A 17,788-nucleotide genomic window follows, 5' to 3' on the forward strand; every position below is an offset into this window, starting at 1 on the left:
TTGTCACCGACAGATACACATTGTTTCCTACCTATAGATAGGATTTAAACCAAACTAACGAGTTGTGACTGAAACCAAGAATAGCCAACTTATTCAGAAGGACTGTATGATCAACAGTTTCGAATGCTTTAGAAAAATCAAATAGGGTGAGGATGGTGCATTTTCTTTGGTCCATAGCTAACCTTATATCATCAGTGACACGAAGCAGAGCTGTCTCAGTTGAATGGAATTTTCTAAAGCCTGATTGAAAGTTATGAAGCTTACTATTGTTGTCTAGAAATTTTACAACTTGAGCATGAATGAGTCTTTCTAGCACTTTGGACAATGCAGGTAAAATACTGATTGGTCTAAAATCCTCAACTTTATTGGGTGATGGAACTTTATTTAGAGGGCGAACCAGAGCAAACTTCCAGTTTTCAGGGAAAATGCCTTCTTCAAGTGACTTGTTGAAAATGTATGTAATGGTTGGTAAAACAGCAAATAACATCTTCTTGATAAATTTAATAGGAATTTTGTCTACACCTGTAGCATTACTATGAATACGTTGAATTGCTCTGAAAGTGTCTTCTTCTGAGATTGGATGGAAATGAAAATTGATCAGTGAGAGAGACAAATTGATAATGCACTCTATAGTGAGGTCCACCTTATAATGACAGTATTTGATCAACTTTTGGTGTTGCTATCCTTGTCTATTATTCGACAAAGCAGGTAGTACTATCCTTTTCTTGCTCCACAACGATGCCAAATCTGTTTTTGACAATGTAGAAAGATAATTAATTAAGGCAGAGAATCGGCAACGCTGTTCTCCAATCTCAATCCACTGTCATTATAACGTGGATCTCACTATAGAAGCGTATCGTTAAACTCTATGGTATTGGATACCGACGATAAACTTTAAAATAAAATAAATAAATAATGATTTGTAGAACCTGGCTGTATTTTCCATTACTCAATTAACTATTCTGCCACTCATATTTCTGGAAAACTTGTAAAATCAAATTTTCTTCGTCTCATCACATCTGCCTATAACAAATCACATCTAGAACAAACATAGTACTAACTCTAAACTTGCAGACCTACATAATCATCTAGACAAGATATCATACTGTAGGCTAATATCCTACTATATACTTAATAATATATTATTAATTTATATAGGATACGCAGGTCATTTATGGTAGAAACATGCTTGATCTATTTTCTTCTACAATAGATTGGTACCCGGCATTTTATTTTATTGGATAAAAGAGCATACAAAATTAATCAAATTGAATGTAGATAAGTTATAGAAAGTTGATGAGCGTTTTGATTTTTCAGGAAGGTTCCTACAAATGAATATAAACACCGTGTCAAATATTATCGATGTATTTCAAGATTTCGTAAACGAGTAGAATTTAAATAATAAATATTACACTATTATCAGTCTAGTTTATAATATTCCAGCAACTACAATGAATTTACAAAATACTATAGACAATGGGAATGAAGTTTTTTAAAATTGAAGCTATATTGTAACATATTTAATGCCCTTGCAACGTTAAACAAGCTAAGATAATTATTAGAATGCTTTGAATTATTATATTTTATTTTTCATCTGCGAAATATAATGAAGTATAGAAATATCCATGAATTTGTTGAAATACTGATGCACAGTATATTACATTGGAATGGAAAAACTTTAAAATAATCATAGGAAGAAACTAAAGAAATATCATGGAGGGAAACATATTATTGTTTTAAATAATATAACAAATTTTTATGGATCAAAATAGCAGGACAAAATGGAACTGATAGCCTTATTACAAAACTAAAATACACTCTTCTTGTATGAAAGGTATGTTCTATTAATAAAAATAGAATCATACATTTCAAAATCGGTTTTTTGTTGTTAATAGGTGATGATAATAATATCGGAATTTAAATTAATAACGAGTAGTTTTATGAGTTCTCAAAAGATTGGCTCTAGATTTCTAATATCTGAATTGAAAGGTAGGTACTCTGCAAAATTGACATCCAATTCAAATATTTTTGTTCTGCAGTGAAATATAATGAAGTATAGAAATATTTGAATGAGGTTTGATTACACGACATACGGTACAAATAAGTTGCTTGTGATTATTGTGATAATAAAATTTGACCCTTTTTCTTACTAATATTCTTACCAGGGTTTAAATGCTTCGAGTTGATGAAAACTCAAAGAGTAATGTTGTCAATTACTATATATGAATACATGAAACAAAAGCTGAAAATTACACCAATGTCTTCATTGTCTTAATGGAGTTTAACGTAGTAAACCCCACAGACAAAGGCGACACATAACTTTATTGCACAAGATGTGTTATGTTAGTTGAAAGCTCTTAAGGTTTCCATAAACATTGACAGGTTTTTTAAGAAAACACGAAAAGGCTACCTTTTGCAATAAATTATTAGATATTACTTACGATTACTTAGTATGAAAAGAATAGAAAATAGGATTGGGGAGCAGGAAATCATGAAATATATTTAACTTATCCAAAAATGATGCCAAATTTGATCCTTATAGCACTTGAAATACAAATAAAAATGATGAATTGGAAAAAAATAAAAAAAAACATAAAATGCAATATTATATTTTTAGGATTTTTGCATTTGATACAATACTTGTGCAAAATAACAAGTAACATAATATTGTTCGTGACTCATCTATGAACATAATCTACAACTTGGATATTTATACGATAAAAATAAAAATTCACTCTCCCTTCAACGAAGACAAAATAAAATAAATGCATAAAATTAATTCCACATCGATGATATTAATTTAAAAGCACGACTTAATATCTAATCTAAAAAACGTTCTTCACTTCCAATCTAACATTTCAGTCTTAAAATTAGAAATGCAGGATAATATTTGAAACCTTGAACTTATAAGAGTTCTAGGGTCTTAAACAGAGTGAATAACTCAAGACAAAACACCTGAATTACACGAAAAATAAATTATTGCACGACTGTTATTTAAATGGAAGTTCATTGAGAATTTTAAAAACCTTTATTTCATTTGAAAAGTAATAATATGTAACCATTTTACTTTTTTATTGATACAAATATATTAGAGGCTATAGATTCACCTATAATTGGTATTCAATAATAATTTCTCTATTAAACAGACAATGAAAATACAGTAAACTTGCGATCGAATTGCGATTGGTATAAAGATGCAGAAAATCAACCATTGAACATCAATAATAATTTATAATTGCTAGTATAGTTGCAACGCTTATTGGAATAGCAGAAGTTTGAATCTTTACATTTTGATATACTATTGAGTATTGAGATCTATAATTTGCCAATGATTATGAGTAACATTGTAAAATATTTTAGCAGCTTACTCGTTCATTTTTATTTAATTATCAATTAAAACACTTTGATTTTCCAAAAATAACTTGGGTGAGAGGAATAAATAAACAATGATGAATTGGAAAAACCCCTGAAATCAATAGGAATTTCTAGGAAATTTTTTACAGAGAGCATAATTGTCTAATATGTGTAATAAATCATATAGAACAAAAACTGACCAGAATAGTTTATTTGAATGATCTAGGAATTCACTATGAAGCATGTAATTAGCAATACAATTATTTTAGAGTATACTTTCCATAGTGCACCGTTCTATATATTAATCAATACACTGATAATATTTATTAATTATATTTTACAGGGAACTTACTTCCACTTTATTTACACTGGGAAAAATGATAACTATATAACACAAGATATAATATAAAATAGTTTTGGCATTCAAATAAATAATATCTATGAGGCTTTTATATAGATTTGAAATTACAGAATATTTTGAGATAAATAGTATAAATATAACAAATAATAAGCTCTTTTATAAATATCAATCTCCTATTGTAGCGGGGTATAATGTTTTTGCAATGTGATTTATCACTCAAAAGAAATGTATACTTTGCGATATTCAACATATCACATCGACGTTATATAAAAGGGTTTTAATAGCTAATATTTTTATGGAATATCAAGTTATGCAAAAATATTTTCTGATGAGTAGTACAATATTAGTATGAGGAACCAATATGATCAATGCATACCCTAGAACACTAGAAGCATACTATATAGATTTCATGAGTTTTCAATAAACTGAATAGCCCTTTGTAATAGTTTATTCAACCTAAAAAACATAAGAAATATTCAAGACAAATAATTGCCTTTCAACACAGCGGACACAATACTGTATACACAATTCATGTATTCAACAATATTCAGTCTTTCCATTGACAAAATGAAAAGTTTCAAGTTCATTAAAATAATTTAGCTACTTCAAATTAATGGAATAATGTGAGAGTTACCAAAAGCATTGATATATTTTCAGTAAGATAGTGTATTTACATTCTAAACCACATATTCTATAAATGGTGATCCACAAATCTCAAAAGATATTCAAATAATATTTTCCAAAGTTGACAAACGTGATATAGCTCATCAAAAAATAAAAAATGAAAGAAGACGAGGTTGAGAGCATTTCTTATTTGTAGCCTATTAATAATATCCTTCACATGCTGAATATCGTAAAGTATCTGATGAGTGATTGATTATAAGTTGAATAAAGATCTGATAATTATTCAATTATTTGCTGCTGCCACTGTTTGTCACTTGAATAAATTACAGAGTGCCGTGGCTGTTCTGGGAAGATCAGGCAGCCTGAAAAAGAAACACAAAAATATATAAATTTCTTGGCAATAAGTATACTTATGACGTGTTCAAATGATTTTACTGAACAAGAGAATAATTCAAAATCCTTAGAATTATCTATCAAAACATCCAAGTTGAGTCATATTACAATTCCCATTTCTTTAAAAGCATGAATATAATGTGACTTGTAATTTGAAAATATCGTTTTTGCAATCAATAATTACAAAAAATACTATTTTACAATTGAACTATACTATTCGTTATAAATGTCACATTGTATTGATTTTGAACAATGTTTTATAACTTCCTTCACTTTCACTTTTCGTTAAGAACTGCTTGTGACATTTTTAGTCACTGTTTTGTGACAATTTTAGAAAAGTGGTTCACATTTCTATTTGTTTTTAACTTTTCCAATACTTTTGACACGACATAACCGTCTAAATATTTTTAAATAATAGTTAATAGCTATAACTCACTATGTAGAGCACTTTCGGATTTGGCATCCATTTTCAACAGTGTTGTCAATCCCGAAAGCGCTCCACATAGCATGTAATAGTTATTGGCTATTAAAGTGTTTACAATAATATTTAAACTGCTATGTGGTATCAAAAATATTAAGAAAATTATGAAAAACACAAATAGAAATTGTGAACCTCTTTTCTAAAAGTGCTAGACAATTTCTATTTGTGTTTTTCATAATGGAAAAATACCACCACATCACGCACAACACAACTGTAATACTAAAAAAAATGACAATAATTATCTGACTAGAATATCTTTCATTCCAAACTATTATTCCAATCAATATGGGTTCATATTCTCCAATTACATTGTAAGGTCATTAATCAACATTTCACCATATCGTTTCCCCAATATTATTCCAGTAAGCAAAATTTCCAATGATTGTGTAGTGTAATTGTATAATAAATTGTCTTGTGAATTAGAATTCAAGTTTTTTGAACATTACAGTGTGTGAGCGTACAGGGAAACCTCCTTAAAATTGCTCCTTGATCAAACAATTACACAATTTTTACAAAATAATAATGGTCTGATACGGCGAATAAAATCAATCAAGAGAATTCAGTAAGCAAAATTATTCTCTTTGTGTTGTGTAACTGTATAGATTATTGTTTGGTGAATTAGAATCGAACATGTTTATGATCAAACAATCACACAATTTTTACAAAATAATAATAGTCTGATATGGCGTATAAAATGAATCGAGAATCTTCAGTAAGCAAAATTCTCTTTGTGTTGTGTAACTGTATAGATTGTATTATTGTTTGGTGAATTAGAATCGAACCTGTTTAGAAGGAGCAGCAATCCAGACTCGCGTATCCTTTCCGACGGTATCTTTGCGCTTCGAGTCCTCCACCTTCTTCCACAAACTCGCAATCTTGCTGGTTGCATCCTTTTTGGCGACAAGGTTCGAATTGCTACTCCAGCGAGGACTCGATTCCCCGCTGCCGAGTCGCTGCCGCGTGAGACTCGAGTCGCTAACCTTATTGGCGTCTTTCCTAGCGGCGAGGTTCGAGTTGCTACTCCATCGAGACTGGCTAGGACTCGAGTCACTGCCGGGTCCTGCTGCCGAGTCGCTGGCCTCACTCTTCAGAGTCTCGCTCTTCAGACTCTGGTTGCTGACTGAACTTCGAACGCCGAGCGCCGGTTTCTTGGGCGGCTCAGATCGCGGCAGACTGCCGGCGCGACCTCTACCGGCCAAGTAGCGAACTGCGGCCGGCGTCTTGCTACTTTGTGTCGGCGTCTTGCTGTTCTGTGGCGTCGCGGCGGTGCCCTTCTTCTTCACCAGCGTGCGGATCGGAGACGCTTTCTTCGATAGCACCGGGATGCCCGAGGGAGGCGGGGTGGTTGGCTCGTCTTTGGTGAAGGTGCCCTGAAAAAAGCATCAATCTTAAACATTTGCATCTACCAGGCTACTTCATATTTATTTCTAGACTCAATGATTTTTGATAAATCCTTGACTCGGAAAGAGGCAAGAATCTACTTCAAGTCCTAGTGTTTTACTCGGAAATCGGAATTATGGAAACAGGTAAACTTTTCAAGGACAATTTTCCCAGTATAATGTTTAAATGATGACCAGATTCATTTCAACCAATACAACACTACGAGTTTAGTTTTATCATAACATTGTAAGCATACATTAGTCAATAGCTTTTCTATTTACATATTTGTTTCATTATCTTTTACTTGTTTTCTTGGTTCTTATTTTGTACTGAAAGTAGATTTTGTTATCATGACGAGTCTGTTGCTTAAGCCGCCATTTTGTGACGTTTTTGTTATACCGTTAAGTGGGAGGAGACTTTCTAGCTGGGCCAATGGCAGGCGTTCATGCCCTTGACCAATAGCAGTACTTGCCTACTAGTATAAATTCTGCTGATCTTGTATTTAGTTTTAGTTTATCAGAGATTGACAATGGTGTAACAATCGAAACCGCTCTTTCTAACTATCAATAAATCTGTGTTTTTGACAATTTCTTAGTCTTTTATAAAACATGATTATTCAACTGAATTTTTTCACTAGCTACAATCACAGAGGAAAGATAACATAAGAAGATATCTCATGGTATGTTCCAATTTTCAATGTAATCCCAAGCTGATAGTCGTAGTACTTCTTTTTCGAGAAGCTAGGTAACGCTGGTAGTCTGGCCGTTCTTGCAATCTCACCCGGTCAAAACAGTAATAACAGACAGTAGTCAACAGCTTGAGTTAACAAGAATCGACTCGAAATTTGGAACATAAACTACCTATACCATAGGATATCTTCTTATTCATATTTTCTCTTTGCTAGTTGCTAGCCACTAGATCCTAGTTTTTTCAATCGACCCAATATGCTGCATTTTCTACTGATAATATTTCATTCGACAACATCTCTGAATACACTGCTCAATCTACTTTTCTAGTCTGGAAAACAACATTACCTGCCGCTGTAGTACAGGTGGGCTGGGGGCAGGAATCGCTGAGTTAGCTGTCTTCTTGGTGACAGGAGGGACAGGGGGAGCCGGTGACACCTTGGCCGAGATAGGAATTCCACTGCGCACCTTTTTACGGCCTCTGATCGCCTTCACTTCGGCCATTGATTGGGCACCAGACGGCTTCACCACTCGCGGTTTCGCTTTTTCCACCTCTGCACCATCTGCAAACATCCAGAAAGAAAACAATTCTTATCAATGTATTGATAAAGATATAGCCAAAACCAAAAAATGAATTTTTATCAGTTACATTCCATACTGTTCTGCGTTTGAATTGTTTGCAAGACAGTAAATTTGATTTGATAAATCTTCGAAAATGTGGCCCACAGTACAGTCCGGGTCCTGTTGCTTTGCCTAACGGCGGAGGAAATCCAGACCACAATACTACCCGTTCAAAAACATCCAACATTTTTGAAAATGTATCCTTACATAAGTAACAGATGTTCTTTTGTATCTTATCGAAAGCAACGTGTTGCATCCGCAAAGATAAACAAGGAGCTTCAATGTATCTTTCCATAAGCAACATATGCTCTGTTATATTTTCTCAAAAGCAACGTGTTGCATCCGAAAAGATACACAAGGAGCTTCAATTCATCTTTCCATAAGCAACAGATGCTCTTTTGTATCTTCTCAAAAGCAACGTGTTGCATCCGAAAAGATTCACAAGAAGCTTTATGGAGTTACGTCCTTTTAGCACAACACAGTTTATCAGCTGACATTCCTTCAACGTGCTCTTTCCATTGCTGGTGATACATTGCAACTCTCTCATTCATGAAGAATCTCTGTTTATATGGAGCTTCCTTCAAGAAAGCTCTGTATAGTGCTATTGCCTGATATTTTTGCTAAGCCGTGAATATTACCCCGCAAACCATACCTTGCCTATATGCCGTTTCAAAGCCACGGAGGCAAAGTTACGGGACGCGTACTGTACATAACCTTAATCAGTTCTTTCCAGTCATGGAATCATCATTAATGAAAAAGTTTGTATTATCATACAGTTTCAAGTTTCAACAGTAAAAACATAACCTATTTTTTGGACATGTTATTCAGTATCACAATTTGGGAGTAGAACACTATTGGGCCAAGCATGTTGTTCTATTCCAATCATATTAACAAAAAAAAATTCATAACATGATCTCTAATTGTATCCACAAACAAATATATAAATGAATATATATCATCAGAACCTGTATTAACAAGAACTATCAAGTAGATGGACACTGGAGATTAGCTTCTAACGAAACTGTTTACAAAGAAATTGAACCTGTCACAAGTACAATAAAAAAAAAGCGAATATCTTTCTTCGGTCACCTGATTAGAGCTTCGGAGGACAGACTAAGCAGAAGAATTATTGAAAAGTTGTGGAAAAGTAAAACAAATATAAAATGGATTGACGAACTCAAGGAGGATACGAGAGAGTTGAATATAACATTCGAAGATTTGAAGAACAAGTCGGACAACATCAGAATCCTGAAGGACAAACAGACCAGACTGCAGATCAAAGTCAGACACAGAATGGGAAGAGTGATTTCGGACGAGGAAAGGAAATTAATTTCTGAACGAATGAAGAAATATTGGGCTGAGAGAGGACGGAGTAAAGGTGGAAGATACTGACTACAGTGGTCCAATGAAGGCCATAAAATTATAATAATAATAATATAAATGAATAATCAACCTTCAAAACTTATTAGCACACCCATCATGAAGCTTGATTTTTTGTATATTTATAATTGGTTGAATTGTTTTTGTATTTATATTTTTAGTTTAATATTGATTCTTTTGTATTTTTATTATGGTTCTTTTTTAAATAAATAAATAAACATGTTGCTACGAACCTTCTTCTTCATCACCACTGATCAATTCATCGGCCGAGTCGACCGACTTGAGACTGTCGCGAGGGGTTGCGGGCGGAGAAGGAGGGGAAACTCCCGTACTTGTCACAATCCCCTCCACTCCCATCTGCTCTACCCCCTCCACCTCCAGACTGAGCTGCTCCATCCCCTCCACCACCATCTGCTCCATCCCCTCCACTCCCATCTGCTCTACCCCCTCCACTCCAAGAGTGCGCGTCATGAATCGCTCCTTGTCCGCTAGACGGCGCTGCTTCGGCGTCATGCGCTGCACTTTCGGACTACTAGCCATGATGACGTCATCAGCGTCATCGGGCTGTGATGATGTCACTGGTTCGGTTGCCTCCGATGTGACACCGTTCTGCAGATGGTCCGGGTTGATGGTGTACGTGTTGTACCTGCACAAACAAATGACAAATTATGAAGATAAATTCGATTTAAAGCCTCTCCATTACATTCATACTCCGTACAAAATTACTTCAGACTTGGAGGAATTTGCGGCGCAGAGAAATGGAGGGAGATCAGCCAATTACAGTGATGTCAATTTGTCGATTAGTCAGTCGAGTCTATGATTGCAGAGAGGAAACTTCCAAATTTTAACATGAGCGCTTGAATACTCACAGGAAATAAGAGAACGCTGGCTGGTACACAACAACAACATAGCCACCGCTGTATGCCTTCTCTGCTGCGCATGTCCATCCCAAGTAAGAAGTAATTTTGTACAGAGTATAGTAGAGCATCCACAGAAAAACAATTCAAATAGGCTATTTATATTATTCCTGTAAGAAATATTCAGAGATGGTTTGTTGATCAATTTCAACAATGTTTTGAACAACGAAATGCAATCAATTCAGTGTTGAAAGAGTGTTGAAAATGAACTCTTGCCGCCCGAAAGTACTCCAGTCAGTAAGTGAAAAAAAATTGTTCATTTACAAGAATAAATGACTGCATTTCTTTGTTTGAAACATCAAAGTAGTGTTATAATATTTAATTGGTGAGTGCATTTCGTGGAATAAAGTGATATTTTGATTTTGAATGAGTCAAAACGGTAGGCGTTGCATCCTTCAGTCTACGGAGGTAGTGGTTCGAAACCCGCTATAGGCCTTCACGGAATTAATTCTGAACGGAATGAATATTCGTACAATTGGAAAGAAAACTGCATTTGATGACAGAATATAGACTGCGTGACTACAATTGGATAGAAATCTATGAGTACAATGCTCTAATATAGAATTCTATATTATGGGAAGACTGGGAAAGAGCAACATGTTTAGGTGAAAACTGTTTTTCAAATGTTAATAACAGCAACATATCCGAAAGATAGGTTACAGCCCACAATTAAGAATTGAGAAAATTACCCGAGAAAAATATGCTAATATCCTGAAACTACTAACCTGTCTTTGACATTTTGTCGTTTCTGTTTGGGCGTGATCCTCTTCTGAGGCTGAGGCGACTGAGGAAGATCGAGATTCGAGTCCAATGTCTCGGCCAGAGTCACGTCTTCCGAACATGAGTGAGGAGAGTCGGCTATCTCTGAGGTAATGCTTGCCACACTCAGAATGCTGTTCTCCAAGTCCAAAAGCTGCAGATAATTTATCAATGGATTAATAATAAATAATATTGTCTCCAAATAAATCTTGAATACCCTTTATCTACAGCCGATTGCCATATTTTAATCATAGTTGGATATTGAATCAAAACTTAACCAAAGATTGATCATAACGATAATAGATTGCAGATCCTGAGTTCTAAAGCTGGATTCTCACATATAACTGACGGGAAACAGTGAAAAAATAAATAATTCCCACGAGTTATAATTGGACTATCCTAATCAGCCCAGCCCAGAGAGTATGAATAATCCCATTAGAACGCATGGAAATTATATTTTCACTTTATCCAGCTTTTGCAAACGGCTCATAGCACAACAAAACAATATATTTCCTTGGACCACAGTACTGTAAACACTTACTCAAGGTTATGTTTTACAAAGTGAGTAATGCATTTTTCACTCATTTTCTATCGAACAACGTGAGATTATGTAAATTTGCTTCTAGAGTGTTCTACCATAAAGAAACAATAGCGTAAGTAGATATCCCATGGTATAGGGCGTTTATGTCGCAACTTTTACTGTTATCTCAAGCCGATTACTGTTGATTTTTACTGTTTTGACCGGGTAGAGTGTATGAACGGCACAATATGAGAGACTACCAGCGTCATAAAGCTTCACGGCAAAGAACTACGTGGACTATCAGCTTGAGACAACAGTAAAAGTTGTGACATAAACGCCATATACCATGGGATATCTACTTACGCTATTCTTTCTCTATGGCTCTACTCTTCATTTGAAAGTGAAAATTGTTAGTTTGACGTTTATGAACTTTCTACGAGCGTTCAAATTGTTTGAAATTTGGCATTGAACTCGACGATTGCCCTTTTTTAACTTCGAGCGATCATAGAAGGTTTAAAACAAAGGAAACAATTATATGAATATTTTTGGAAATTTCTCATTTTTTTCAGCCATATCCATGGAATTAGATTTCAACTGCTAGTTTTATAGTTATTGATGTTTTCCAAAAATATCGAGAAATCTATAATTATATCTCTAAAACTAAGGTCGATATAAAAAAATGTTACTAGACATTTTTTGTAACAAATTTCATGTAGAATTTATGGTATTCAGCTGTTACACCTTTCATGGGACACACTGTATAGGATTATTGATCAAAAATCTTATTTCGCCAAAATGCAAAATCACTAGAAATATTTCCAATTAATAATACAATGATAATTGATACTGTATAATAATATACAGTACATACATAACCATAGAAATGAATAATACATTTCGAATGTGAATGTGAATAATGAATTGAAGTAATAGACTATACCTCATCCATGCCAGACGGCGGTTTGATGCTGTCAATGTTGTTCCAGCTGAGACTGGAGTCGGCGAGGGCACGGCGAGCGACGAGCCCCCGCATAGGACCTCGTCCTCCTCTCCGGTCGGCCTCCGACATGCTCACGCTCTGATTGGCTCGTCGGTCGGCCTCGGAAACGCTCATCGACTGAGTGAGGGACAGAAGACTGCCCATGGCTGAAGGCGGTCGCACTGAATCCAGGTCGGAGAGGTAGCTCGCCTCCATTTCCATGTTCGCGATTATTGCCACCTGGTGAGAGAGAGAGAGAGATTAGAGAGATTGATTGAGTACTTTATGTATATTACAATATAACGGGTGATTCACATAAGGTGTAACAATAGGTAACTTGTTAACCGTTCATTTTACAGAGAACTTTAAATGAGCAACTTCCCTTCTTTTTTGTGACATTTTACGACATGCCATTTTAAATTGGAATTTTGGCCACCATCTTCCAAAATGGAGCACAACTTTATTTTTTTAAATGACAACCATAATTATTTATGATATTTTTGGATTCTACGTGAAATTTTCATACATTTTTACTTATGTCATTTTTTGATAAACCCAACCGTTTACGAGCTGGAGGGTATTTTTGTATTCTTATCATGAAGCCTATAAAATAGTGTTTTTCCAATGATTAACCACCGGTATATCGAAAATCATTAATCTGACAGCCAACTTTAAATGGAGAACTTTCTTTCTTTTTCTTGTGACTATTCACGACATGCCATTTTACATTTAACATTTGGCCGCCATCTTCCAAAATGGAGGACAACTTTATTATTTCAAATGGCAACCCCCATTTTCTATGATATTTTTGGATTCTACATCGAATTTTAAGACATTTCTACTCCTGTCAATTTTTTGATAAACCTAACCGTTTAGGATGTACAGCTTTACTGATATGGGTCTTTTAATCAGTAATGCAATGCATAATCCATATGATTATGTGTGTCCATCATAATTTATTATTATTATGGCTGTACATCCTGAACGGTTAGGTTTATCAAAAAAATTACAAGAGTAAAAATGGAAGATGGCGGCCAAATGTTCAATGTAAAATGGCATGTCGTAAATAGTCACAAAAAAAGAAGGAAAGTTACCCATCTAAAGTTCTCTGTAAAATGAACGGTTAACAAGTTACCTATAGTTACACCTTATGTGAATCACCCGGTATACTGGCTTATACACTTATATACAATAGCTTACAATACAGCAAAATTATAGAGAATTTACATAATATAGATTAAGAAAATAATTATAGAATATGATATGAAAAAAGCAATTTGGAATAGGCCTAACTATAGATAATATTGTTATGCATCTACATAAATTGGCGGAGCTTTGGACATATCAATGTCCATTCTTCGGAAAGAATATAAAAAAATCCTTCCCACTAACTCTCTACCAAAAAGAGAAGGAGATAGAGAGTCAATGTTTGAGAACTGGATACATTGATTTTGAGATTTATGACCGTATGCAGATGCTCGGTTAAAACTGAGTCTAGAGTAAACGCGTTCAAACTTGAATGCCGTTCAAACCACCAATCTGTATTCTGAATAGAAACGAATTGAACGTTTGGTTAAATGGCTTTATTAAAGCACAACAATGAGTTGGCTGACCTGATTCCTCATACTATATATCCAATTAGAATCCAAAAACAACGTAATCATTAATAATTCTGGCTTTGCTCATATGATTTGGCAAGTATTTAAAAAGTTCAACGACATCTATGAGAGAAATGAAAGTTTACAATAACAAATTATTTTCCAAGCTCTTAAAAAATGTATGTTGTGTGATTCATTTAACAGTCAGCATGGGGTGAAAGGGGAGCATTAATGCTATTTATGAGGGAAGCTGGAAATTTAAATATTGCATCTCACTGCATTTGAGAAGCATTACAGAATCAACTGTCTTATTACTATTATCTTGAAAATAAAAGCCAAGTATGGAACCTTGACTATTTTGTGGATAATTATTTTAAATAATTTGAAATAATGTATAACACCAGCATTCTATTCGTCTTTCGGAGAAGACGATAAGTCGTCGGTCCCGTCTACCTAAAAAGTAGTCATCATTCCTCTCTCTCATTACCCACGCACAAGCCTAAGAGCTTATGTGGGCATCACCCTCAGTATTATTATTATTATATTATTCATAAAAGTTGCCTCACTAGTCATCCCATTCACGCATATTGCTAGTTTAAACGCCCAAGTTTGGACGTTTACTTTTGAGCCAGTTTAAACGGAGTTTACTGGCTAAAGATGGAATCTGCATACGGATCTAGGGTTTAAGCTCCAGTTTAAGCCATTGATGGGCTAGAAGAAGTTTAAACTAAGCATCTGCATACGGGCCTTACTCATTCTAATAATTACATCACTCAAAGCATAGCAGTATACGAGCATTTGTTTATCGACCCCATGGGTCTGTATTTGGGTCGACAAATCAGTAGTCGATCAGAAACATTTATACTAAAAGATCAGTAAGATGTTATGCTACACTACTATATTACATACAATATGCAAATAATATAGATCATATTAAATACTAAAAAAACAGTAAAATAAACAATTTCATACACTGAATAAAAGTAAAAAATTAAGCTATGAAAGGCATAGTAATAGCTTCAAATATTTTATAACTTACTTAAAAATATAACGAACTTGAGTTTAACTATTATTATTAAACGAAAATCCCAATTGAATGCTGTAAATTACCTCGAAAACTTCTGCTATTGCAAATATTGACAACAGTGTAAACAGCTAGATGGAAATTCGATGAGCGCTACTAAACAAAAATTATTTGTCAGCCCGGGACCCAGAACAAATATTTTTTGTATAGCAGCGCTCATCGAATTTCCATCTAGCTGTTCACCCTGTTGTCAATATTTGCATTAGCAGAAGTCTTCGGGATGATTCACAGCATTTAATTGAGATTTTCGTTCAATAATAATTATTCATTATTTAGCATTTGAACTAATGGAACCTCCAATTTATGTCAATCTGTGAACTTGAGTATGTTGAAGTGAACATAATGATACATTTTTTATGTCCCCAGTCAATAAACTGTGGCGAAGAATAAACTAACTGAACTCGTCCCTACCTTGCCTTCCTCGAGCTGTATAATACTAGAGTCGGTGAGCGACATTTCTTCGAGCCCTCTGGTAACCGTCGACACAGGCAGCGACACGTAGGCATCGGCCTCAGTGCGGTCGTCGGCTTCATCATCATCGGCGTCGCCCAGTGCGCTCTTGTAGGAGCTGATGAGTGGCGTCGTCACGCTGATGCTGGGGAAGGACACGTCGTTAGGAGACGTATCGTCGTTCCACGTGTCTACGCTCTCTTTCATGCGGTCTACTGTCGCTGTTTGTTGCTGCTGCAATTTAATTGAATGAAATTGCAATGAATGAATGAATTTGGAATAAAAATATAATCCATTTGCAAAAATAAAAATACTTACAAACAGCATTAATATAAAGATGCTTAGAGACTTAAAACACCAAGAACACGCGCATGATATAAATGATTGTGCAAAGTTTCGATTTCGTATGTTCAACCATGACTTAGAAAAAAATAATTAGTGGAAAAAGCAAAATGGCCGCTGTGTGAGTAACTGAAGACTTCCGGACAATTTAAATATGATATTTAGATATGTTTCTTACCCAGTAACAATGCCCTAGAATATTGGTAGGGAGTTAGTAAACACCCTGTATATATTTATTGACCGAAGCGAAGCTGAGGTCTTAGTCTCGACTCGATCGGCTTTTGTCTGTTTGTTTGTTTGTACCGCAGTTACAGTCGCAGTTATTGTCCGATTTGGATGAAATTTGGTATGCAAGTTCTTTGAAACAAGGCGCAGAAACGTATGTGTAACGATTTTTGGTAGGACCTCCGGTTTTTTTGTAATATTTAAAAAACCTCAAAAAGTTACTTCTTCGTATCTTTGAAGATACAGAAATTCATGTTCCTACTTTTTCGCATTTACTGTTACCACGGCATGGTGTGTCCAAGACGGTTAGAGCGTAGTTTGATCCACGGAATTTTCAGTTTATCAGGTACAATAATTATTGTATTGTATGAATTTATGTGCACTTATATAATCATAAAATTAATCAACTAATAAATCAACAACTATTTTAGTTGTAGACAATATTTAACATCATAAACATTTATTTAATCTCCAACTTCTTTTATTCATAACTATCAGTTATTATTTTAGTTATTTTTTACCTGAATTTTCAGTTTATCAGGTACAATAATTATTTTATTGAATGCATTTTTGTGTCGCTCTACAGTGTCAAGTCTTTTGTTTTCCTTTAGGTATGAGATCGGAAACCGATTTGTGAGCATTAACATTCTGCATAGGCATAACAAGCCATAACATTGAATCCACTTTTCATGAAAAACATCATTAGCAACCTAATGTCATTGTCACCAACAAACTCATCTTATTTAGAATCATTTTCCATCTCACCATCGTCTGTGAGACGATTCATCATCTAAATTGCCTACTGCATATTCCATTTTTCCGTCAGTTGACTGATTTCTTATAATTATTAGAAAAGTTGTAATATATGTTTATATTGTAAATATGGAGACGATATAAAGGTACCTCGTTGATAAGTCCGGTGTCCCTGCAAACAGTGCTTTTAGCACTTTAAATGGAGAAAATAATAGATGACATGGCTAAATCTTCACAATATACTGTACTTACTGTACTGGCCCTCCTCATTAGATTGAAAGTTGTATTCATGAGCGAGGTCTACTGTTCGCAGAACTACTAGTCTTACTGTTTCCGTACAAATACAAAAATATAAAAAGCACAACATCAGCTGATGAAAAGAGAAATGCGCGTGTTCGTGGTGCATGAGTCTGTACGCTGTCAATGGTGTAACGGTGCCAATACAATGTGACCAGAACAAAAGTATTTGGATGTTGTGAACCCATTCCTTATTTATACTGTAGGATATAATTAACTTGTTAATGTACTTTTATATGAAGATTTTTTTTTAATTTGTGAGAATATTTATTTTTTATTCTTGCCAATTTATTTGCCAAAAAAAAATCATTACAAAAAATAAATAAGTATATGTTACTGCTCTTAAATAAAATATATACATACAAATTAAGGAACTGTTAATTTATTTAAATTAGAATTAATAACGAAATGATATAATTATTCATGATATTATAAATAATAATTATAAAATGAAGATTTAATTTATGCTCACATGCATGAGTACAGTAGGTGTGGCAAAAACACCGGCAAAGGAAGATTCCTTGTGCGCCAGTGTGAGTCGTAAAATCAGCTTTCTCAGAGTAATATATAAACTTGAATTTAGC

At 34.4% G+C, this 17,788-nt stretch overlaps 1 protein-coding gene across 1 annotated transcript in view; it reads right to left on the reverse strand.

Annotated features, from left to right (window-relative positions):
* Nucleotides 1–2,593: 2,593 nt before the first annotated feature.
* LOC111044809 (adenomatous polyposis coli protein) overlaps nucleotides 2,594–17,788 on the reverse strand; it is a 74,918-nt gene continuing 59,723 nt past the window's right edge. The window contains exons 28-34 of the mRNA XM_039435078.1: nucleotides 15,549–15,821; nucleotides 12,417–12,695; nucleotides 10,923–11,110; nucleotides 9,514–9,926; nucleotides 7,628–7,842; nucleotides 5,996–6,583; nucleotides 2,594–4,701 (exon numbers count right to left, since the gene is read on the reverse strand). Of these exons, the coding sequence (XP_039291012.1) occupies nucleotides 4,693–4,701; nucleotides 5,996–6,583; nucleotides 7,628–7,842; nucleotides 9,514–9,926; nucleotides 10,923–11,110; nucleotides 12,417–12,695; nucleotides 15,549–15,821 (1,965 nt within the window). The 3' untranslated portion in view covers nucleotides 2,594–4,692. The remainder of the gene's footprint in view (nucleotides 4,702–5,995; nucleotides 6,584–7,627; nucleotides 7,843–9,513; nucleotides 9,927–10,922; nucleotides 11,111–12,416; nucleotides 12,696–15,548; nucleotides 15,822–17,788) is intronic.

Source organism: Nilaparvata lugens, chromosome 8, assembly GCF_014356525.2.
Source record: "Nilaparvata lugens isolate BPH chromosome 8, ASM1435652v1, whole genome shotgun sequence".
Classification (NCBI taxonomy): domain Eukaryota; kingdom Metazoa; phylum Arthropoda; class Insecta; order Hemiptera; family Delphacidae; genus Nilaparvata; species Nilaparvata lugens.